Source organism: Penicillium subrubescens (genome assembly GCF_028828155.1).
Source record: "Penicillium subrubescens strain IBT 31985 chromosome Unknown utg000010l_segment0_segment0, whole genome shotgun sequence".
NCBI lineage: Eukaryota > Fungi > Ascomycota > Eurotiomycetes > Eurotiales > Aspergillaceae > Penicillium > Penicillium subrubescens.
In genome coordinates this window covers 1,070,849-1,093,929 of record NW_026643160.1, presented here as the reverse complement: position 1 = coordinate 1,093,929, position 23,081 = coordinate 1,070,849, and the positions used below count along the sequence as shown (strand labels likewise).

The following is a 23,081-nucleotide window of genomic DNA, read 5'->3' as shown; positions in this document are numbered from 1 at the left end:
ATAGGTATGATAGCTCCTAAGCTAACCCTTCTACCAACCTCAGCAAACGACATGAACATACTCCTGCCCCTCATGAACCGAATTGAACCGGACCGCAGAACCGCGGTAGGGCCTCTCACCAAGTCTCAGGACGAGAGAGAGGCAATACAAGAGAAAAGACTAGAAGTTGTACACGCACAATTGTCTTTTGTCTGTGCGTCTGCATGGCCGCTTGGCCCTTGGGGCCCTGAAGCCTGGATGGCCCTTTTATTCCCTTGGTCCTGGCCGAGGGGCCCGACGGACCGATGATTGGTTCTAACTTAAACCCTCGAGGCGCAATCCAGGGCCAGTGAGATGGTCGCATCGCTGCATGTTACCGCATCACTTTCTTGGAGAAGAGAGATACTTGAGAGGGTCCTTGCACGGTCATAGTAATACACATGGTCAAGAAAACCGAAATAAGTTTCCCAGACTTTTTTACCAGCACAGCACTATTTACTGTACCTACAGTATTAGCGCCTAGGATTCTCTTGCAGTAACGGCCGGCGCCAGTCTCAACTGCCCAGCTGCAGCAGCAAGTCCCAGTCCCAGTTCTCGGGCCAGTACTGTACCTTTGAAACAGCCCGAGTCTGCCGCCCGTTTATGAGCATATTGCTATCAAAGCCACACCGAATCTGGTTCTGGCCCACAGCGGGACCCCCCGGTCAACTTGGAGCATTGACCGGGGTTGCCTTTGGGGGCGGGTCCCTTGTGGCCCTTGTGTGCAGCACCTGCAGTCTTCCCGCGAAGAGTCAAGACCCAGATGAAAAGACGTGACGCCCAAGGTTCCAGGATGACGAGTAGGTCAAGCCATTTGACGCCAAACCAGGACCGAATTAGACCAGACTGATGGATCCCAGCAGCCTGCCTCCCTCAGAGAGGTGTTTTATTTTCGTTTAAATCCCCCATTGGACCATTCAGATCTATACATTTCCGCACGACTCCATCCTGGGCAGCTCTGGCGACAAGCTCGGGTAACATGCCCTGCCACTTCCGAGGCATTGATATCAATTGGAAACATCGGGCAAGTGGATAGCGAAGGGAACAGACTGACAATAATGCAGAACCTCAAACCTCCTCAAACCTGTTAGTGCTATATTCCCTGACAGGCCTGACGGGGATCGTCGTCATCCCTCATCTCATCATCTCTTGGCAAGTTAGCTGCCAGTTATCTTATCACAGCCGCCAGCGTGCCAACAGCTCTCGCCAACCGTTCAACGGCCGTGCGGACCTATCATCAACCGGGCACCAATTGGCGTTCCCCAAACCCCTCCTATCAGCTCTATCGACTATCGCTCTATCATGTTGCAGCCGTTGTTCCCTGCTGTTGGTATTGGCAGTCATCCACTAGGGACTTTCGTACTTTGGTCCCGATGCACTTCAACGGTCTATCATTGCGCGCGGAGATGCATGGCGAAGAAGCAAACAGACAATGCTATTATCCCCGGCAAATGACGATAACGATGTTCCCCTCTTTCTTCTTGCTACAAAGCATGTTTCGGAGTCATTGAACGCCACTTAATGGGCAGGGTGGAATCAGTATGTGCAGAGATGTACAAGCATAATATTTTCTTTTTGCCTCTTATCGTATTTACTGGGGATAGATACTGTAGATCCGTCGGGGATCTACAAAGCTCGGAAATTATCGAGATAGTCATGTATGTCATTGTACGTACATCTGGTTTTGGTGTATCCCCTCCATCTATACTACTGTATGTACTTCCCGAGTCTTTTTCGGCCCCGGGACTTTGCGGGTCCTAGGTCACATGACCACTTCCCTTACCAAAACGGACTAGTCTGACTGCCCCTCCGTCCCCGCGTAACTTGACCGCGCCCGAGACAAAAGGTCTAGACGAGTCAAAGCCGCATTTTTTCACTCAACAATTGCCCCTAGTGAAAACCATGGCTGAGGTGGCAGATTCAGGCCCGGTCGAGCCGCAGGCCCGGCATATCGTGTATTGCGGAGGTAAGTGGGCAACCTGGCACCTCCCCCCTGGTGGCAGGCCTGGATGGTGGTGGGCTCTTGAGCTCGGAGCTGTGGCTCGGCAAAGCTGTGTTGGCAAAAGAAAGAAGCAAATGAGCTAACGGGATTGATTCCGATAGTGTGTACTCTGCCTCCCGAGGTAAGACTGCGAGCTTTGAGCTCTTTCCCGAGCTAGAGAATTTGGATGGATCTAGCTTGCATTGGAACGCGCTGAATTGACACCAATGGAAATAGTATTGCGAGTTTGGAGGAACGGCGAAGAAGTGCGAGGAGTGGCTTAAGGATCACCATGATGACCTTTGGTCTCAGTTATACGCTGATGGTATGGACGGATAATCGGCCCTTGCACCCCGATGCTGCAAACACCCAAAAAAGGCTCTACACGGACACATTCTGGAGATATCTTATCTGACCACTTGTGTTTGACTAGATGCATTGAACGCCAACCTCTCCACCCTCTCCGTCTCCGCCCAAGAACGCGCCGCAAAAGACGCCGCAAAGAAAGAAGCCAAAGCCGCCCAGAACGAAGCCCGCGATGCCGAGCGCAAGGCCGCCTCCAAGATCCAGATCAAGCGTGTCGAGCGAAACAAGCGCAAGTACGTCACAGTCATCATCGGCCTGGAAATCTTCGGACTCGAGAACAAGAAGTTGGCCAAGGAGTTGGGCAAGAAGTTTGCAACCGGTTCATCAGTGACTCGATCGCCTGCGGGTACGGAGGAAATTACCGTGCAGGGTGATGTGAGTGAGGATGTGAAGGAGTGGTTGCTGGAGATTTATGGGAGTAAAGTTCCCGAGTCTAATATCGAGTTGATTGAGGACAAGAAGAAGAAGAAGGCTGAGGCGTAAAGGGACTCTAATGACGACAATGAATCTATAGCGGATAGGGTATCATGATATGACCAAATTAAAAGTACAATAGAAATAAGATAACGCCCAATGTGGATCAAGCAGGGAAGTCGTAGCAGCTGCAGGTAGAGGATTATGAAAGGAGGAGAGATAGATGGAAGTCACAGCTCATCAAAAAGTCTCAACGGATCATGTTCTGTTGCATCGTGTTGTTCAGCTCGAGAGCTTGCGCTGGCCGAAGCACTTGGTGTAGCCTGCGCATCCTCGAGACTTTGCCGTCGCTCTGCCAGACTCGACGGGTACCAGGACGAGCCCGATGCGTTTGCCGGGTCATGAACTTCCAGCAGTGACTCCCAAGTATCAGGTAGATGCGCAGGTCCAGCGGAAGACTCATTCACCAGCTTCGCAAGCTCCGTTAGCTCCGTTGGTACTGGTCCTGGGGCCTTATTCTGTTGGGGCGAACTGATAGTCGGCCAATTCTGCACCACCAGAGCGAGCACCAACACCAAGAACGCACTGCACACGATCCCCCAGAAGATGCGTAACCGACGGCTGATACGAGTCTGCCACTCGGTCTCTCTCTCCTCCCAACTATCAATCTGCTGTCTCACGGCTTCGAGCCGCTTACCCAGCTCCTCCACCCGTTGCCGGCCTTTCTTCATGCGCTCGTCCAGGGCATCCGCTTTTTGAATCTGCGGTTGAAATCCCTTGAGATCATTGATCTGCTTGCGAATTTCCTGGTCCAGACCGGCTGTCTCGCGCTCAAAATCATTAAGTAGATTCGATGCCGAATCAGACAGTTCCTGGAATAACCCAATAGTCGAGTTGAGCGCCGTGATCTTCTCGAGCAGATTGTAATAAGTGTAATCCAGTCGCCGAGTCAAGTCTGTCGCAAGCGTCCCTATAGAAGAAAGCGCAGAACGTAGATACCTAAAAACCTCCATCATCAGCCCTATACTCATCTCCACCATCGCCGCAATATTACTGAATAGTCAAGGGATCTTATCATGCATACTCTTCACCCTGTTTCCTCCGCTTCTTAACCAGCTCCAAATCCTCCATCGACTGAATCTCCTGCCGTCGAATCGGACCTAACCGCTCATGTTGCTCAGGTGTATCCAAAAGACTACCCCTCCGACTCCCCGAGCCCAACCCACCACTCGTAGAATCCGACCCCCAACGAGACCTAGTAGTTTCTCTCGTAATCGGCCTTAACAACCCATCATCACTCCCCTCCCGCTCCTTATCCCGCCCACCCGACCAAGTCGGCAACAGACCCCGCGCACTCGCCGAAGACGCAAGATGGCTCATGGGGCGGGGTAATCGCAGTTCCCGCGACTTGCTATGCTTATGTCGATGATGTGGTTTCAGCCCATCAAAGCTCGGAAGCTCCACTTGCTTTGCGAAGGATCGGGTGCGGGCATGCGTGTGCGTGTGCGTGTACGCGGGAGACTCATCGAGTGAAGCGCGACCATGATGATCTCGATGGGAAAAGGGTCCAGATGAGCTCCGGTCCGTTAGGGTCTCGTTGCGGACTGCAAACGGCTCGGGGGCGGGTTGGTCATTGGATCGGGGAGTGGAGGACCCATGGGTCAGCGGGAATGTGGCCGAGGTTGCTCGGGAGGTTGATAAGGGGAGTGGAGATTTGAGGTGGTGGAAGTCCATGTCAGCATGTCAACATGGTTGATTATTGTGTGTTTCGGCTAGGTTTGAAGAGGAAGAGAAGAGGAAGAAGCTGTGTTGAGGGAAGGTTGGAGGCCTGTGAGCGGAGAAAGGCGCATGACGCCAAGTCAGGATGATCGGCGGCTAAGGGACCCAACATGCAATAAAGTAGTGGACTAGAATATAGAGCTCGTTTAATGTGTATAGATGAAAACTTCATGTCTATCGGATACAATTATTTTCCCATATGTCTTTCCAGATGTCTTTCCAGATGTCTTTCCAGATGTCTTTCCAAATGCTTGGATGTTTCTATAACCAGCGAAGCTCAAGCCATTGCTATGTTTCCAACAAGGTGTATCCCTTGATGAACTAACACGGAACACTTGAACACGAAGTGAGTATGATGGCAGTTTGAATGCTCGATGCCTTTTTCACTTCTCTGCTAAGTGAACAGTACATCAGTCATCCTTTTGCTCGCGGGGCCCGCTATCAGGAAATATACCCAGCTGGTTGGTTGTAAACCCCGTGGGGACATACAGTTTGGGGGCCACGATCTATGTAGATCAGCTTACATGTTGACATGCGAAACTATAATAGATAGATAAAGTACTATGCAATTGTCTCGGTTGAGTATCGTAAAACTAGTTTGAATCCCTCGGAAACCACTCCTAGAGAACGCCGGTGACCCAACCACCCACGCCCGATGGTCAGGTCATTTTTCCTTCCAAGTTAAGTCCAACAGTACTCGGGCTGGGTGGTATATGTATATGCAAGTTGGTGATATGATGAATGGCAACAGTGAGGAATCAGACACTGTGCACTGGTCTTGTCTTCGTATCCTTAAGAGCTGAGCAGCTTGTTGCGCTTTTCGCGACGCTTCAGGCGCTCGACGCGTTTCGCGTGCATCTTCTCTGCCATCTTCTCGTAGCGGGCCTTTTCTTCCTTGGCAGCTCGCTTGTCCTTGATGCGCTGGATGTGGGCCTTGTTGGAGAAGAAATTGTTAGGTACCATATCGGAAAAAAGAGGGAGACGGTGAGCAATTGGGATGATAAGCCGGACGGAGGATGTTTCAACAGAAAAAACAAGCACAGGAGTGGGTATAATTGGAAGCGGACATGGAGGAAAACAAAACCATGAATCTCATACCTGACGCTCGGCTTCCTTCTCCTCCTTCATCTCACGTTCGCGCTCCTTGTTCGCTTCATGTTGCTTGCGGACCTCCTGACGCTTAGTGTAGGACGTCAAGCCGGCGCTAGGGCGGAAGGCCTTCTTGGTGGCATGCCAGTTCTTGCCTAGAAACGGGAAAGAGTCGGGTCAGTCGGGAGATAAAGACCGAGAGTAGTGGGGAACCCTCGGAGGGGAGGACCTGGTAGACTGACCATTCTTGCGCATGCCCGTGTTGGTGGCCGGAGCGGTCGCGGGGGTAGTCGCAGGGGGTTCGGTGGTAGACGACATGGTTCAGATGATATTCTAGCTGATGTGATGACTTGACGGAACCCGAGAAACCCGATGACAGCAAAGCGACGGTCGAGATATCAGAGGCAGACAGCCAGAAAGCAAATCTGATCGCAAATCTCGTTGGGCCCCGGCTTGCGGGCGAAAATTTCACCGGGAGATTATCTGATCGATAAGTTGGCTTGGCACTGGGCGCTAACATTTTCTGCGCTCGGGCAGCCAGTCTCCAGTCTTCTCTCCATCTCCTGCGCTCCACTCTTCCTACGCACTTTTCTTCTTCTTACTCCATCCAGCTCGGCGTTTGGCCCTGTTCGTCCCGTCAAACGAGCCCAATCCGCCCTAGATCCCTGTTTTTCGTCACTGCAGTCGGGGCTTGGCTACAGCAAATCGCTCGCTTTCACCGCCCCTCCCCCCACCTCAACTCCGAGAAACCGACTCGGAGAGAAATCACTCACATAAAAACTCCCTTCGACCACCACCCACGTACCTTCTCCTGCCTCTTTTCTCTGCGAATCATGCCCCTGCGATAACCCGTCTGTACGTGTCTGAGTGATTGTGGGAAAGCCTTGATGGCGGCAGCCGAGCATGCGATCACGATCAGCGATGAGTCAGTGGCAATGGAGCTGCCATCTCTTCCGCCTAACCAGGGCCTTGAGGCGATAAAGGATATTTTATTTGGATCGGTGAGTGGTGCTTGATTTATTTTCGGCGATACAGACAGAGCAACTAACCCCGGTCACAACTTCCAGTCGGCAGGAATGGCAGGAAAACTCATCGAGTATCCCTTCGACACGGTCAAAGTCCGACTCCAATCCCAACCAGAACACCTTCCTCTTCGATATTCCGGGCCGGTGGACTGCTTCAAGCAATCCTTCCAGTCAGATGGCTTCCGAGGCTTATACCGGGGCATCAGTGCCCCTATGTTCGGGGCGGCGGTGGAAACCAGCTGTCTGTTCTTCAGCTACCGCGTGATTCAGGACATGCTACGGGCTACTGTCTTCCCCGGTGTGGAGCAGTTGCCCTTCGCCGCTCTACTGGCTAGCGGTGCCCTGTCTGGCTCCGTCACGTCCCTAGCCCTCACCCCCATTGAGCTCATCAAGTGCAAGATCCAAGTCCCTCTCGAATCTGCAGGGCACAAGCCCGTGGGGCCACTGACCATGGTCGCGCTTGTATTTCGCCAAGAAGGTCTCTTAGGATTCTGGCGCGGCCAGCTGGGCACCTTGATTCGAGAGACCGGCGGTAGTGCCGCCTGGTTTGGTGGCTACGAGGGTGTCTCATCCCTGTTGCGCAAGTCCAATGCCCAGGACGCGACAGAGGCTCTCCCACTCTACCAGCAGATGATTGCCGGAGCCTCGGCGGGTATGAGCTATAATTTCCTGTTCTACCCAGCGGATACTATCAAGTCACGCATGCAGACCGCGGACATCTCGACCTTGGCCGCTAACGGGGAGCGGCAGAGTTTTGTCGGTGTTGCGCGCGCACTATGGAGACAGCAAGGTTTGAAGGGCATGTATCGCGGGTGCGGGATCACCTGTGCGCGCTCGGCACCCAGTTCAGCCTTTATTTTCTCTGTCTATGAAGGATTACGATCGTACTTTGGATGAGTTGCTTTTAGAGCATTGCATATAGATCATTGATTGTTGGATTAGTTGATGTTGGGTGTTGGATCTGGATGCACATATTTACCTATCTACCTCTGTCTGTCTCCTTTTGTCACTCTATTTTGGTTTTATACCCTCGATATCATCCCCAAAAAAAGCACATATGTCTAATTTTATTTTTCTATCCTTTACTACGTCCGGCTATGTAGTGCATCTACCTGCTATCTACGTTGACCATTTTTGGTGTCACTCACCGTCAGAAGGTCGTTGAGGCATAGGCCAAGAGAGTCCTATATTTGTCTCGGTCATACAGTCTCGTTATATTCCACTTTCAAGTTGCCTTCGAATCACTAGTAAGAATGGTCTCGTGTCGGTAAAGCACCTCTGTAATGTTCATAGTCGATCCATCAAGTGCTTTTGATATCTGCAACATGCATATACTTGGGGCACATTTGACATACACCAGGTTTTACAAGCGATGGATGATATTTGATTGAATTACCTCGTGATATCATTTCCTAACTCAGGTACAAGGATGATGTCTACTCAGCCCCCCTTTTCAATGGAAGACACGTTCTTTTCATGATGAGCCGGGGGCAACAGCATCCGCCCCAGTGACCGCAACGATACTCATCTCTCCAAATCCATTCTTTTCAGCAACTCCCAAGAATTCCTGAGCAGTGATCTTCAGTCCTTCCTCACTCAACAAATCCTCCCCCTGGCTCAGTGTTCCTCGTAGCAAGGGCCCATTCATACCCCCATTCAACTCCCAAACCTGTCCATCTTTCTTCCGAACAAAAGCCAGAAAATGGTGATGATTCTCGTCCCGAGGCGAGGGCGCAGTCGAGGACCCGCGCGAGGCTGCATCCATATGCGCCTTTTCCAGAAATTCAGAATCATAAAGCAATTGTGCTCGCTCCGTGGGCTCCAGTTGAATAGCTTGCTTGAGGAATATGTCTAGTCCCGAGCCTGGGGTTACATATCGACCACCTTCGAGGTTGAATACGACGTGTAGGAGTGCCATTAGTCCGCAAGCGTGTCCGATGGTTTGTTTCATCCAGATTACTGGTTCGTCAGGGCCTGAACCCTCGTATCTCGGGATGGTGGGCTCAATCGCTGAGCGCGCGGCGTTGTAGATGGGCGTGTGCGCGAGGAGAATCAAGGCGTTGCATGGTCGAGGATACCATTCTCGCACAAACTCTGCAGATGTGGAGAGTATATCGTGGAATGCGAGATCTTGTGAGATACTGAGGTTTTTGCAGAGATGATCCAGTACATCTGGATTGTTTTCTGTATATTATTAGATGGTGTTCTCGGCGAGAAGATTGATGTGACGTACCGAGAGGGATAAAGGTCTTGCAACCATCGATGACTTCTGCGGGAGGTGGAGGGGACATTTTGAAGGCCTAGTGATAGCTAGAACTCTCTGCTGTTTATTGATTCTGTTTAGAGGAAGTGCATGGAGAAGTGGTTACATCAAAAGGGAGGATGAAGGGATTTGTTCCGGGGGTTGGTCACGTCGGAGTTGGAGCTTCCCCCGCCTTTGCTGATGCAACTTTCCTTCTACATCTCACTCCACTTGATTCTCACAATCCCCAAGGTTTGAAGTATAGCTTGCATGCTCAGCTACTGTGATAGCAAAAGCATTTTATTCACCTAGACAATCTTGAATCTTTCTCCTGGCCACCTGTATCCAGACTTGAGAATATGTACCAGGCACTAACTTACGAGTAGCGCTGCAACCTGATTCCACTTTCTAGCAACACTAATCGCAGGCCAGTCAATGACTACTTGGAGATCTTGATGAACTGACGTCTCGCATAGCCGCTACGCCCGTTCAGTGTCAAAATTCCGAACCAATCTCCTCGATGGAGCCCGCTAACTCCCCGGGTCCTCACAGCAAAAGACAAGCGAGTGGTTGGCTCCGCTTGACCAACCACCTGGCAATTTTGGGAGCTTCGTCTTCACTGAGAGCTAAATGCTACTAATGCGAAACATCCATCATCTGTGTCATTCGACAGTTGGATGAACCAGCTAACACGCAATGACACGACCATAACTTGGTCATGACTTTGAACAGACTTTGATCAAAATAAAGATCGGACAGCCCTCGACTTCGGAATCATCTGGACCTCTCTAGCTACCAATCATGGAATCCATAAAAGGTAATTCACTTGCCGACAAGCTCCACTCTTCTCAGCCCTATGCAGCCCTATGGACACCATGCATACGTTGAACAACCCTGGCAGTGGGCCATACAGGTTCCGAAGACTAACATGCCCTGGAAAGCTTGACAAAAGCTAGGCAGCAGTCGCAAGGCTAGAGGACCTCGCGACAATTACAGAACCTTGATATAAAGCCTCCCGGGGTCCTCACCAATAAGTCTATAAGATGGGTGAGGTTGATCACCACCATGGATCTTTCTATCCAGAGTTCCATCTCGATTACCTCAAGTCTGACTGACATTCGAGACGTGTGATTCATCATGTCTTCCTTCGATCCTACCAGTGTCAACTTGAATTTGGCCAGCAAGGAAGATGTCCTCTGCTACCTGGCCATCGAAGAGAACCAATACAATGGCCACATGGGTGCACGCATCTCTTCGATCTTCGTCATTCTATTCGTGTCTTCGGCCTTCACCGTTTTCCCGGTAATCTCCAAGCGCATGACTCGATGGAAAATCCCCTTCAGTGTATACATCTTCGCCCGATACTTCGGCACAGGTGTCATCGTCGCCACAGCCTTTATCCATCTCCTTGACCCAGCCTACAAACGAATTGGACCGAAAACCTGCGTCGGCGTATCAGGATACTGGGGTGAATATTCCTGGTGTGCAGCTATTGTCCTAGCCACCGTGATGGGAATCTTCCTCCTCGATCTAGCAGCCGAGATCTACGTCGAGCACAAATATGGTGTGCATCGGGACGAAGGTGCCACGAGTGCGTTCGTGCAGCATGAACATCACCTCGACGTGGAGCCTGCCCCCAATACTGAAAATACCGTACAAGCATTTGACAACGAGAAACGCAACGAGATCTCTGCCGAGACAGACTCAACCATGGCCGAACGGTCCTTCCGCCAACAAATCGCTGCTTTCCTCCTTCTCGAGTTCGGCATCATTTTCCACTCCGTCATCATCGGCCTAAACCTCGGTGTTACAGGCTCCGAATTCGCAACTTTATATCCAGTGCTCGTCTTCCATCAATCTTTCGAGGGACTTGGTATCGGCGCCCGAATGTCCGCCATCCCCTTTGGCCATCACACCTGGCTTCCCTGGATTTTGTGTGCCGCCTACGGTCTGACAACTCCCATTTCAATCGCCATTGGCCTGGGGGTTCGAGACTCGTATACTCCAGGGTCGAGAGTGTCATTGATCATTCAGGGTGTTTTGAATGCAGTTTCGGCGGGTATTTTGATTTACACTGGTCTGGTTGAATTGCTGGCGAGGGACTTTTTGTTTGATCCTTGCCGTACTAAGCGCCGCTCGAGGTTGTTGTTTATGGTTTTTTGTACTCTGCTGGGTGCGGGGATCATGGCTTTGATTGGGAAGTGGGCTTAAGAAGGGGCTTGCAAGGAATGGAAATCAGAATAGTGATTTAGAGTATTTACTATACACAACTTCAACGGAATCAAGATTAGCTACTTCATTTTCTCATACCCGAAAGTAAAAACCAATGATTATGATCATTAAGCAAAATTGAAGAGAAAGACCTGAGAAACGAAAGGCCCGGCTTCTCAAACATGGGCATTCATAAACGTGATCAGCTATGATTGTTTGGCGCATTCTCAAGTGGCATCGTACCGATATATCTTGGTGAGGCCTGATCTATACCTCTCCCACCTTATGAACATCCTACCCAACCATTCTTCCAATCTCAATTATTGATTCAAAATCAATTCCCAACAAAAAGATAGACATAAAAAGAAGCAATATCGATTACTCGAAACGCAGCAACAAAAGAACCCAATCTACTTACACCCCGCCGATAAACGCGATAAGCCGGCCTATCGCAGTATCATCCCCGCCTCCTCCGCACCTCCCCTCCCCAAAATGTAACCACCTTTTTTTCTTTCACTCCTGCTGTACTTTCACTTCAACAGGGCCATACCCTCTACCCAAAAATGCCACCCATCAACGCCCCCATAACAGCTCAAGAGCTCTCCACGCTCTCTACAAAGGCTATAGATGCCAAGGCTGCTGCGTACTGTGAGAATACATACCCCACCACAGCTCTAGCTATCTAGCTTGAGCTACCTAGCAAGGGATCTAAGCTACCACATCCCCTAAGCTTGTCTTTGTCTCGTCGCATTTATATTAACGACCTTCTCTGCAGGTCCCTACTCAAAGTTCCGAGTCGGCGCATGCATTCTCACCGCATCGGGCGAGTTCGTCGTCGGCGCTAACGTTGAGAACGTGGCTTATCCTGTTGGAACATGCGCTGAGCGTGTTGCGTTTGCTACTGCTATTGTACGTTTTCAATCCAGAATTGTCTCGCTCCATGACTTGGAGCTTTGGCTCATGGGGAAAGGCGGCGTCGAGGCTAGTTTGGAAGGCTAATCTTATCAAATTCAACTTTCCAGGTGGCCGGACATAAAGAATTCCGTGCTATCGCCGTTGCAACGGACATCACGCCCGGCGCGTCGCCGTGTGGAATGTGTCGACAGTAGTATGTTTCTCCTAAACCATTTCTCGCGATACTCGCCGAGCATCTATCATCTATGACTTGAAATTTTGGAGGGTCGGCTAATGTCATGACCAGCATACGCGAATTCACTACGCCTTCATTCCCGGTGTACATGTATGATGGGGAGGGGAAGTATACTGTCAAGACTATGGGCGAGGTATGTATTTCCACCAACTAATCACTTCCTATCTCTTACTAATGATTATTATAGTTGCTGCCGGATTCTTTCGGCCCAGATGACTTGCCCAGGTAAGTCAGACGTGACTTACATTGAACGGCCGGAAACCAGAAACCGGCGGTGAAGTAGAGTAGGACCCTAGCTAGTATGGAGAGGAGAAAAAATAATACGCAAGTTTCTTTCAAAGCCATATTCCAATTGATGGTGGTCCTGATCTAAAAACAAGCAAAAGAGAAGAGAAAAAAGAAAAAAAATATAACTCTATATTTTGCGCCCCAAGGCGTCAAAAACTGGCCAAAAGATTGGAAACGGTTGTCTCTGGCGCCAGCAAGTTATGCAAGTCAAGTACATAGACAGAAACGAAAAGAGAAGAAAAGAAAGATCCAAATTCCAAAGAAATTCAGCAGCATACCGCGCTCATAATGTCACATCAAGTAATTTCCAACAAATCTTCGATCCCAAATCTAGATTTCGATCCGATCCCCATATAGCCATTTAGATATCTACGCCTCCTCATCCTCATCAAGATCATCCGCACCAAGCAACTCATCCTCATCATCAACAACATGCGTATAATCCCCTCTCCTCGCCGCAAACGAAGCCCTCGTCGCATAAGGCCGTTGATACCCCCGACTCCTCGCACGCACAAACCCACTAACACTCCGCCAAAGACTCACAGCAAGCATAGGCAAAGCCTGCGCCATAGCGACCGCACCCGCAATAATAATCACAGGAATAGCAACAAGAAGCGAATCCCGGGCAAACAAGCCCTGACCGGACGAAGCACCAGATTCGCCTAGACGGATTTGCCCGAATTTGCCGTCCCAGTGGGTATACACGAAGTAGCCGAATGCGGCGGCGGCAGCGATGGGAGTGACGATTGCGAAGAAGAGGCCAATGCCGGAGATGCCGTGTTTACTTTCGAATTCTTTTTCTTTGTTGGGGCAGGGGTGCGGTTGGAGTTTGTCGAATTCGTGGCCGCCTTGGCAGGTTGTTTGGGGGAGACGCCGGTAGCCGGTTGGTGCCCAGTATTCGATTTGGTTGGGGTCGTCTTTGCAGGTGAGGCTGTGGTCGGGTGGGAGGAAGCCTGGGATGAGACCGCAGCTGCCGTCGCTTTGGATTTCGTAGTTGTAGTCACTAATGATCTTGTTAGAGTCTGATCGTTATCATAATCATGTTATGCTTGCTTGCTCACCATTCAAAGTCTGCGCGAGTACAGGTGCAGTTCGAGCTGTCGACCCGGTGGACATGCGGATCGCGCCAGTTCACCCAGCACTGCTTGTCGGGCCTCTTACGGTGGTACTGCTCCACATGACCGAAGAGACAGTTATCATCCTGCATCGGGTGCTTAGGAGTCCACAGATAGTAATCATCACTAGGCTCCTTGCCATCAGGCGGCGCACACTCGCGATCCCAAATCCCGCTGAAATCAACGGGGATAGTAGCAAAGCGTCCGTCCGACTTGGGCTCCCGAACCCATAAGACAAAGCTCTTGGAGGTATCCGAGGGCACGGTCGAGATGTCCAGGACGGTCACATCAGTCTCCGCGAACTGGAACTCTGCCCAAGTCTTGCCCTCGTCGAGACTATAGAAGACAGACTTGGTAGGCTCCAGTTCACGCACGAGCACGATGACAGATCCAGCATCGCCAAACTCGAACATGTAGCGGCCCTTCTTGACTTGGTTCCAGGTGATACCGCCGTCATTGCTCAGGAAAGTACCGATATCTTCACTGTCAGCACTGGTCAGATATTCACCGACATTACCCACACCAACAAGCACGCCGATAGCAGAACCAGAGTAGAATGTATCGCGCCAGTCACGACGCTCCGTATAACTGTGAAGGTGCAGTGCACAAGACTCGGTGCCCTTACCCTCAGTAACAGAGCAGCCGAACTTCTTGCCCTCGACATCCCGCGTTGGAGGAGGAAGTAAAGCCCATTGACCACCGTCGTTATGAGTAATCACAGAGCGCAGCTTCTTGCTAGAGCCCTTGTTCTTGACATCATCAACATTGCCAACGATATTAGCCAGAGCGACACCTTCCAGGTTAGCGATCTTTTCGAAATCGACATAGCCGCGGTCATCCACATTCACGGCCGGCAGACTCGAGACGAAATAGGTGCCGTTGCTGTTACTCTTGACCAACTGGCCATAGCTGTGACCCTTTTCGGCGCTGATCTCGACAAACAGGAACAGGGCATCGGTCGAACCGGGCAGAACGGTGTATTGCTGGACATCAACATTGATGGGGAAATTGGCCTGCGCAAAGACACGGCCATCCATACTGGTGCTGACATTCAGATACTTGTGCTTCTCGGTGGGGAAGGTCGCCACAACGATAAAGTCGTTCATGGTGACAAAATGGGCAATGTTGTCATTGATAACCTTGCGGTCACCGAACCAGTTATCCTTGGAGTCGCTAGACACAAGCTGACGGTTGTACTTCTTGCTCTCCTTCTCATATTGCTCACAGATAACGAGATTCTCACTATCCTCGCGGCCATGGTGGTTGGCAAAGACACACTGACCAACACCACGCAGGTCGGGTCCTTCCCAGTCAGCACCGCGGTTCTTGGAGAAGTACGCATCAGGGACACAATCGCTGCCCTTGCAATCATCATTACCCATCCAGATCATCCAGTCCATGTATTTCTCATGGAAGGCCAGAGGGTTGGGGCCCTCCTGGTCAAGGTTCGCCAGGGACGTAGGTAGCTTGAACTTCTTGAATGTATCACCGCGGTTGATGGTTGAGTATGCGGTATTACCAGAAGTCAAGAAGTAAGCCCCGTCGCTGTAGTAAGGATGTTGGACCATGCCCACGATCTGCTCGCCCTTGAGTTCCTTGGGCTGGTCCCAGGTCTTGGCGTGGTCGTGCGTGACAAACACTTCATTCTTACCAGAGAGCAAGAAGATAGTCTCGTCATCTCCGGCGCTACTCGTTTGACGCTCCAAATAGAAGTAATCAAGCCTGGCACCTGCAAATTCGTGCGCATTGCCAGCATGAACCTTGCCATCACCACTGCCGATGCCACTACCAGGAGAGCCGGCGGTATCATCACAAGAGCGTTCGATCTCGTCATCGAGGTTCTTCCCATCCGTGCGACGACAGGTATTTCCAGGGATGAGTCGCCAGCCGGAGGGACCCTTGTACTTGTCGCCTTTCTCCTTACACTTACCCGCAGGAGGAGTCAGAGGGACAGCAGGCACGCACTCATTCTCGTCATTGCGCTTAAAGTTGTAGTCGCACTCAAAGTCCTCCTTGGTACAATCGCAAGGTTCAAAGATAGGAGGATCCAGCTTGTCCTCCATGATGAAGCACTCCGCATCGGCCTTGCGGCGTGTGAACTTTTGCTTGTGGCCCATCAGACACTTCGGTTTACGATCTTCATCGAGGAGAGCCCACCAGTGTTCAAGGTCGTCCTTGGTACACTTGCGCTCGTGGAGTCCATCAAAGTCGATAGTGTAGATGATGTAACCCTCTTTCTCACTCTCGCCGACAATCAAGAACTTCAGACTCGTTGCCTCGGGGGTGGTCGTGATATACCGGGGTTTAATCTTATGCTCCAGCTTGATGGGATCTTCCCAGTCTTTGCCATGATTGAGAGAGTATCGCACCTTGTCGGTCTTGTCGTCGCTAATGGCCACAATGACACCGCCCTGGTCACCGAATTTGAAGTGGTGAGGGCCTTTGAGTGCGCGGCGCCAAGTGAGACCCGCATCGTCGGAGACGTAGAGATCGCCATCAGAATATTTCTTGAGATGATCGCCAGTGTTACCCACGCCCATCACGATACCGGGTGCAGGACTGGAGAACATGCGGCCGATGGGAAGCTCCTGCATCGAATCGTAGGATGTCATTGAGTGGAGATGGAGGTTATCTCCATCGGCTTTGAGAGGCTGGAAGGTCCTGCCATCATCGAAACTGATACCACTGACGAGCTTCTTGTCGGCCTTGTCAGACTCCTCAACCTCTTCCCAATTCTTGACCGTGTTCACAATGACAATACCCTGGATATCGGCGACCTTTTCGAAATCAACGAAACCATTGGCGTCTCGGTTGGTGTGTTCGATGTTCGGGGTGAAGTAGGTTCCGTTGGAGTTGGATGAGAACAGCACACCCACACTATTCTTATGCCACGTCGTCTGTACATCCACCTGGATGCTGTAGTTGGTGCTCTCCAAAACGGTGTACGCATCCTGCTCAATGCGATGTCCACGGAACTCAGCACGGTGCCATTCCTTCGAGTCATCACTGATATAGAGCGCCTGTTCCGTGGTACCCTGCGATTGCAACCCAACCACCAGATACTTCTTCACAGAGCGCGCAATGATCTGGCTACCGGTAACAGGCCGTCCACGGTCGAGATTAACCTCAGTCCCATCTATACTGTCCTGGAAGTAATCATCCGAGAAGATCAGACGCTCCGAATGCATAGTGCCCTTCAATCCCGGCACCACGCACAAAATGCGATCTCCAAGCTTCTCCGACAAATCAAGGTCGTGTCCAAACTCGGGGGTACCCGCCGCCCACATACACGAATAGAACAACTCCTGCAGCGGATTCCAAGTCTTAAAGTCATCCGTGGTATACCACGCCTTGGGCATGCAACCCAGGATCCCAGAGCAATCCAGACCCATGAAGATGACCTTCTCCGGGTTCCAACCATTAAAAGCAAGCGGCGGGGTCCCGCGCTCGGTCATCATCGGGCGAGCCTCAATCTCAAAAGACTTCCAAGTCTCCGCCCGATCAGTCGTAACCCAATGCTGACCCTTCTCACCGAGAATGTAGGCGCGCTTCGAATCATACGGGTGCGGCCAGATAACCGCCGCCGCGCCCTCCATCTTTCCATCAGGACCCTTGATGACTTCCCATTTCGAGCCTCCATCAAACGAGACATGGGCAGTGTGTTTCTTAAAATCACGGTAGAGAACGGTTTCACTGCCTTTGAAATAGAACAGGTCGTAGGGCGCATGGTCGAGTGTTTCCGTCGAGAGTTTGGGTTTATCCCCCTTGGCTGTGGCCGGTTGTGCGGACCACGCCAGCAACAAACCGACCACGAGCAGCAACCACCGAGGGATCATGACCGGTGGGATGTCGGCATCTGAAGGGGGGAGGATCGCAGGTGAAGTTGGCGAGGATGTAGTAGCCTAAGCTGCACTAGCGGGCCGGTCAGGGATGCGCGGGTGAATGAGCGTGTTGAGGGAGTGGGAGGAGGGTGTTGAAAGTGAGGTGACACGAGAGGAATTAGATCTACCCCTATAATGTATTAAGCCCGGTCGTGGACAATGTGCTAAGGAGAGAATGGTTGATGGTTATACGAGGGAGCTGCGTGGCCTCAGCCTTGGGGGAGCTCTCCTGTCACGTGAAAGCCGGTCTTATCAGGTTATCGCATCCTGGCAGAATGAACTTGGAACTGCGAGTCTCCGTGCGTTTCCGCTCGGATGAACCATGGTTTGCACTTCCCTCGGATCTACACTGATCCACTTGCTACTAGACTACATACATAAGGAAGATGTAAATAATGACAATGACATCAAAGGTGTTCATATAAGCCCCAAGCAGAGGGCATTGGCCGGCCGCCAAGAAGATATGTACAAAGCGCTGCAACCCAAACAAAATAAAAGTAGATACATGAGAATGTCAGGCATATATAGCCCATGATGAATTGAAATAAAACAAATCGCTGATTTGAAAATGCAGAGTGACCATTCACTCAGAACAAAATTGACGCCTTCAAGAAAAACACACCCCGGATATCACTAAGCGAATGTTTCGCACGCTAAAAGAATGACAGCAATGAGACCCCAGAATGTGGAGGACAAAAGCAACAAAAAGGAAGAAAGGAGATTTTGAACACGATGACAAGCTACCAAAAGCAAGCCTCGTCTAAACTCGCCGACGAAGTCTGCGCCACATCTTTTTGACCACCCCTTTGTCATCCTCATCCTCGTCCCAGATCATCTGGGAACGGTCTGCCGGGGGCAATGCCGCTAGGCGGAGGGGATCCTCCTGGGGGGAGGTCTGAGACGGAGTAGGGGATTCCGTCCGCAAATCTGGGCGAGTGAGGGTCATTTTTAGCGTCATCTCCCGATTTCCTGGTAGCCGATGAGGACCTGTCTTTGAGCCTGGAAGGAAAGATTGACGACGCTGGAGTATGGAGGGAGGGTCCATTGACGGTCGTGGAGTCTCCTTGGGATGGGGGAAACAACACGAGGGGTCGATGGCTCTTCAATTGACCCGCCAGGAGTCCCGACCATCGTCCCATCGTCATCCTCGAAGAAGGTTCCTGCCCAATCGCTAGCCACCGTGGGTGACTTTGGGGAACTGGGGATGTGCTCTGGTGCGACGTTTTCCTTGTCCTGTTCCAAGGAGGGAAAACCAAACTCAATGGCCTCGTCGAATTTTTGCGGCGAGGCGAGGTAGACTCGTAACTTGAGACGGGCGTCGGGATCTTGATAGTATTGTGCGCCGGGGTCGATACTTGAAGTTGAAGACTTGGGGGCATGTTGGATGGTTTGGTGGCGACGAGAGCCCGGGCGAGAGGACGGGCGCTGGTTGGATGCAAGTGGAGAGAGGGCTGGAACGGTGTGTGATGCAGGTAGATTGCGGGTGGGCATCGACGGTGAAGCTCGATGCTGTCTCAAAGCGTGTGTGGAAAAGGAGAGAGACCGGCGAATGGATGGGCGACGCCGAGATTTGGATTTGGAGGCAGCGTCTGCGACATGGGCGTGGTACTCATCCAGAGACAAGTCGAGATCGCCATCCTCGTCGAGCCAGCGAAAGCTGTCGTACATTGACTGATCCATGCTGTCGTCAGACTCGTACTCCGAGTCTGAATCGTAGAAGACGGTGTTTGGCTGAGCTACCGGGAGAGTAGTTTCTGAGGGCAGACTGTCGGTGGATGCACGACGACGAGAGTAAGGGCGACGATAGAAAGCTTCGTCTGCAGCGTCAAGAATGACACTGTTACGATAAGCGTGACGAAGACGCAACCGTTCTTCGGGGGAGAAAAGCTTTTGTTGGATCTTAGCGGGGAGGGAATGAAAGCATTGCGAGTCTGCCTGGGCCGCTAAGTAGGCCTGTTGCAGCGAGCCAGGCTTGCGCAGTTTTCTGGGAGTGGCAGTCGAACGCTTCTCAAGACCACGACGTTTGGCGAGGGACGTGGTCGAGGTGTTGCGCAAAGTACGAGAATGAGAGTGAGAGTGAGAGTAAGGGTGAGAGTGCGAGTGAGGATAATAGTAATGTTGGTGGGAGGGGCCAGATCCACGACGAGCGCTAGGGCGATAAGTCCGGGCGTGATAGTGGTGATGCTTGTGGTGATTGGGGTGCGTGGAGTACACAGGGGAACTGGGATCGCTCTGAGCTAACCGAATGCGCAAGCGCTCGACATTCGAGAAGAACTGTTCCGGGTCAGCGCTTGTCTTTCTACGGAAGACATGCTGTGGATATTCCACTCAATTGAGTGTTTGAGAGTGGAGAATTGCGAGAAAATGGGGAGGTGGGGCCTCGTGAGCCGTGCGCCAAACATTGGAAGAGACTCGAAGAGACTCGAGGGGGAGAGAGAGACAGGCAAACTTGTGAATGCAAAGAGGGGGACAGGCAGACAGGCAGTTTAGGGGGCCACTTGGTTTGGCGCCATCAATTGATAGCGTGGGTGATGGGGCTTGAATGGCGGCGTCCACCCGAGCGGTTCAGGGGGAAAAACCCAACAACGAACACCGTCAATCCAAAGGGCCCGTGATGTGATGGACGATGGCGGGCTGTGTGGACCCTCCTGTGGAGAACCGGCCACAACGGGGAGTCCAGCCTGTTGAACCAGTGCCCATTGGAAGCAAAAAGAAACGCAAACATCGCTGGCAGTTGTGGATGGGGAAGGATGTGCAGGGTTTCCCAAGTGGGGACAGGCTGAAAAGAACAAAGAAAAGATATGGGAATAGACCCGGTGGAGAGAGCTCAATAGCAGGGGAGAGTCTCGTATCGACCAGCCAAATGGCCTAGTTCGACACTATTCAATCGACTATCGACGATCCGCTGCAGCCCCCTCCGGCAAGGAGAAATGAGATGGCCAGTAGACCAGGGCAGTTGGGGACAACAAAGGAAAGACAACCGATAGGCAGATAGCAAGATGGAAAAGACGGCCCTTACCTTTCGTTGCACTGCAGGTGGCAGAGATCTCAGGTCCTCCTCGCTGGCTACAGGTCTCATGGTGGAAGTCCAAAGTGGACTGAAATTGGAGTCGACGAGATGTTGCAAGAGTTGCAAGATCTGGAGGTTTATATCATGGGTCGGTGACCGAGTTGGTAGTTGTATTCGATCTCGGTCGACTAGAAGTATCGAGGACAATGTCGAGGATAGTAGGTATAGTAGTAAATAGTAGAGCGGGAATAGTCGAACAGTTCAAAGGTAGAGACTGGAATAGTCAAGAACAAAGAATTCTCCGAGAAAGGATGCACAGCAAGTATATAGAATGCACCTGGGAATAATAGGATCGTACCAGAAGACTAACAAAAACCTAAGTCTGCTTGTTCATGAAGCGCATCCCAGGACTATAACTTATATTAACAGCCTTAGTCAGAACCCCCGCTGGTCTCTCCTCGCAAGCGCCGTGACCCTCGTTGTCATTACGAGTACGGAGTAAACGAGTGAAAAACAATTACTAAACGTAGGGTATCCCATGTCTCTCTCCATTATTATTCGACATTTTGACGCCAACACATCGAAACAAAGAAAAACCCGGGAAAAAAAGAAAAAACAAATCACGCACGGACCGAGTGGCCTAATACTAATGGGATCGATCTATTTCGAGACCTGTCACTTTCTACCCTCCCCGTCCCCCCCCCCCTAATGGTGATCACTAACCGTCTTGCCCAAAAAAGTGGAGATCAACTCGAAGACATACATAGTACATACATACTGTTAGGTAGAGAGTTTCTGTACTAATAGACAGACAGACAGACAGCAGCGGCACAACGACGATTCCTCCGGACGATCCAGAGCCAGACATGCATCACTGAATATGACCAGTCATGAACCCCCCTCGATGAACCGGTTTGTTAACGAACAATCGAAGATCAGATCCCAGGAAGAACCCCTCGATCCCCCTAACACCAGATCTCCTTTTTGTTTCCATGCTTCCTAGAACTACTGTATTTCGTAGTTGTTCTACCTGGCCATCCTCGACCCGGCAATTCAGTTAGATCCCGCTCCTGTGCAACACTGCGACCCCGGGAACAAACAGAATGCCCAGACAGTAGACGCTCAGTACTCCTCCAGACTCTAACCCTTTGTATCATATTATTATTATTCTCTCGGCTACTCGCACCCAGCCCCTAGCTACCAGCTACCAGCTCCCTAGCAAGGGATGAAAGCCTCAAGCCACTTCTAATCAAGTGATTTCCAAGGTCCAGTCACTCCGTACTTCTGTATGTACGTACATATGCACGGAACCACTAAAAAAACAGCCACCAAACAAACTAGTTTTTGACAGTCCACCCCACAGTGCCACACACACGCACCGTTCTCATTGATTTTTGCGACTGGTCGTATTGCCTTGGGGGCCGTTGCGGTTAGCCTGTTGATCATCTCCGATACTCCGATTTGGGAAGTCTAGCCCCTCCATCATCCATGATGATCGGGATTCGTCCTCCTACGTCTTTCTTCTCGTATCGCTGCCCAAGTCCCGCCTTGTTCCGGTAGGGCTGGGCTGGAGGAGCTGAGAGGGACTGGGACGCCTTTCAGGATTGAAGGATTGAAGGATCACCGCTGGTTCAGCCGTACAAGGTAATTGGACCATACATAATTATGTACGTAGTACAGTCTTCTGAACTGTACAGGTGGTAGGTGGACCGTGGAGGTCATGTACATAAGACGGAGTACTCCGTACAAACTACAATCTTAGTACTTAGCTTATTAGCCCAGTAATCTGGGTCAGCCCTGGATCTTGGATTTGGGATTTTGTAAGGAACTACTACTGGTTTGTGGGCTGGCGCGAACTGAAACGGGTTGCCCCAGCTGAAACGATGAAACTGGCCCTGACCCTTGGGCGCACCTACAGTACATACATCCATACCATGTATGGACTGTACGAACTACAGAGAATGTACTGGGCGGCTACCTACCAGCTAGAGTTCATGTCGGAGATTTCTAGGGTCCAAGGGGTAGTTCCTTTCTAAATCCCGAACGGGTTCTGGGTTCTAGGCTCTAGGTTTCTACAGTAGCTTCGAGGAAGAAAAGGAAAAAGGTCCATGCGGGGGGATTCAATTGTCCTTGTCGTTATTCTCAAGGTCGTACAGACTACAGACTCACAGACTACACCTCCTTAGTCGTACAGTAGATAGTTCGCCTTCCAGAAGATGGCAATATATCTGATCGACGGTGGAAAAAGGAAAAAGCTGTTGAAGAACGGAGCTATGCCGCCAAGCGGTTATGGCAGCCGCTTTGAAGCGAGCGCTTTTGGAACTATTGACTATTAAACTCGAGTATGTATGTGAAAGAAGAAACCATGGTTCTATCAAAGTGTAAAATGGGTTCTGTAGAATTTCCAGGAGATAAAATGTTTACATGTCATATGGATATTCAGTTCAGTGCAGGAGGTGTTTATCTGCCTCGGTCGATGTGAAGGCAACGTTTACCGATGATCCGCACTGGT

At 51.1% G+C, this 23,081-nt stretch overlaps 10 protein-coding genes across 10 annotated transcripts; 4 read left to right on the top strand and 6 right to left on the bottom strand.

Moving 5' to 3' along the window:
- Positions 1 to 1,920: 1,920 nt before the first annotated feature.
- tma22 (putative RNA binding protein Tma22) lies at positions 1,921 to 2,848 on the top strand (the record flags this gene model as incomplete). Its single annotated transcript, XM_057157522.1, has 4 exons — positions 1,921 to 1,984; positions 2,122 to 2,141; positions 2,237 to 2,324; positions 2,433 to 2,848. The coding sequence occupies 4 exons, from the start codon at positions 1,921 to 1,923 to the stop codon at positions 2,846 to 2,848; spliced, it is 588 nt and encodes a 195-aa protein (XP_057003372.1).
- A 161-nt stretch (positions 2,849 to 3,009) lies between these two features.
- On the bottom strand, positions 3,010 to 4,513 carry N7473_011582 (uncharacterized protein; the record flags this gene model as incomplete). Its single annotated transcript, XM_057157521.1, has 2 exons — positions 3,010 to 3,778; positions 3,864 to 4,513. 2 exons carry the CDS (start codon positions 4,511 to 4,513, stop codon positions 3,010 to 3,012), a joined length of 1,419 nt encoding a protein of 472 aa, XP_057003371.1.
- Positions 4,514 to 5,350: 837 nt separating this feature from the next.
- On the bottom strand, positions 5,351 to 5,965 carry N7473_011581 (CGR1 family protein; the record flags this gene model as incomplete). The annotated part of the gene is made up of 3 exons (XM_057157520.1): positions 5,351 to 5,491; positions 5,657 to 5,802; positions 5,890 to 5,965. The coding sequence occupies 3 exons, from the start codon at positions 5,963 to 5,965 to the stop codon at positions 5,351 to 5,353; spliced, it is 363 nt and encodes a 120-aa protein (XP_057003370.1).
- Positions 5,966 to 6,534: 569 nt separating this feature from the next.
- Positions 6,535 to 7,569, top strand: amcA (putative mitochondrial ornithine carrier protein AmcA/Ort1; the record flags this gene model as incomplete). The annotated part of the gene is made up of 2 exons (XM_057157519.1): positions 6,535 to 6,648; positions 6,715 to 7,569. 2 exons carry the CDS (start codon positions 6,535 to 6,537, stop codon positions 7,567 to 7,569), a joined length of 969 nt encoding a protein of 322 aa, XP_057003369.1.
- Positions 7,570 to 7,996: 427 nt separating this feature from the next.
- On the bottom strand, positions 7,997 to 9,246 carry N7473_011579 (Ubiquitin carboxyl-terminal hydrolase). The gene is made up of 2 exons (XM_057157518.1): positions 8,906 to 9,246; positions 7,997 to 8,856 (listed from the first exon to the last, which is right to left on the bottom strand). Exons 1-2 carry the CDS (start codon positions 8,961 to 8,963, stop codon positions 8,147 to 8,149), a joined length of 768 nt encoding a protein of 255 aa, XP_057003368.1. The 5' UTR covers positions 8,964 to 9,246; the 3' UTR covers positions 7,997 to 8,146.
- Positions 9,247 to 10,051: 805 nt separating this feature from the next.
- Positions 10,052 to 11,125, top strand: zrfA (high-affinity Zn(2+) transporter ZRT1; the record flags this gene model as incomplete). The annotated part of the gene is made up of 1 exon (XM_057157517.1): positions 10,052 to 11,125. One exon carries the CDS (start codon positions 10,052 to 10,054, stop codon positions 11,123 to 11,125), a length of 1,074 nt encoding a protein of 357 aa, XP_057003367.1.
- Positions 11,126 to 11,635: 510 nt separating this feature from the next.
- Positions 11,636 to 12,615, top strand: N7473_011577 (cytidine deaminase). The gene is made up of 5 exons (XM_057157516.1): positions 11,636 to 11,773; positions 11,901 to 12,034; positions 12,148 to 12,233; positions 12,327 to 12,408; positions 12,463 to 12,615. Exons 1-5 carry the CDS (start codon positions 11,689 to 11,691, stop codon positions 12,502 to 12,504), a joined length of 429 nt encoding a protein of 142 aa, XP_057003366.1. The 5' UTR covers positions 11,636 to 11,688; the 3' UTR covers positions 12,505 to 12,615.
- A 16-nt stretch (positions 12,616 to 12,631) lies between these two features.
- On the bottom strand, positions 12,632 to 17,717 carry N7473_011576 (vacuolar protein sorting/targeting protein 10). Its single transcript, XM_057157515.1, has 2 exons — positions 13,625 to 17,717; positions 12,632 to 13,566 (listed from the first exon to the last, which is right to left on the bottom strand). The coding sequence occupies exons 1-2, from the start codon at positions 17,512 to 17,514 to the stop codon at positions 12,933 to 12,935; spliced, it is 4,524 nt and encodes a 1,507-aa protein (XP_057003365.1). The 5' UTR covers positions 17,515 to 17,717; the 3' UTR covers positions 12,632 to 12,932.
- Positions 17,718 to 18,319: 602 nt separating this feature from the next.
- N7473_011575 (uncharacterized protein) lies at positions 18,320 to 18,505 on the bottom strand (the record flags this gene model as incomplete). Its single annotated transcript, XM_057157514.1, has 1 exon — positions 18,320 to 18,505. The coding sequence occupies one exon, from the start codon at positions 18,503 to 18,505 to the stop codon at positions 18,320 to 18,322; it is 186 nt and encodes a 61-aa protein (XP_057003364.1).
- Positions 18,506 to 18,513: 8 nt separating this feature from the next.
- N7473_011574 (uncharacterized protein) lies at positions 18,514 to 20,638 on the bottom strand (the record flags this gene model as incomplete). Its single annotated transcript, XM_057157513.1, has 2 exons — positions 18,514 to 19,833; positions 20,579 to 20,638. 2 exons carry the CDS (start codon positions 20,636 to 20,638, stop codon positions 18,514 to 18,516), a joined length of 1,380 nt encoding a protein of 459 aa, XP_057003363.1.
- Positions 20,639 to 23,081: the final 2,443 nt, after the last annotated feature.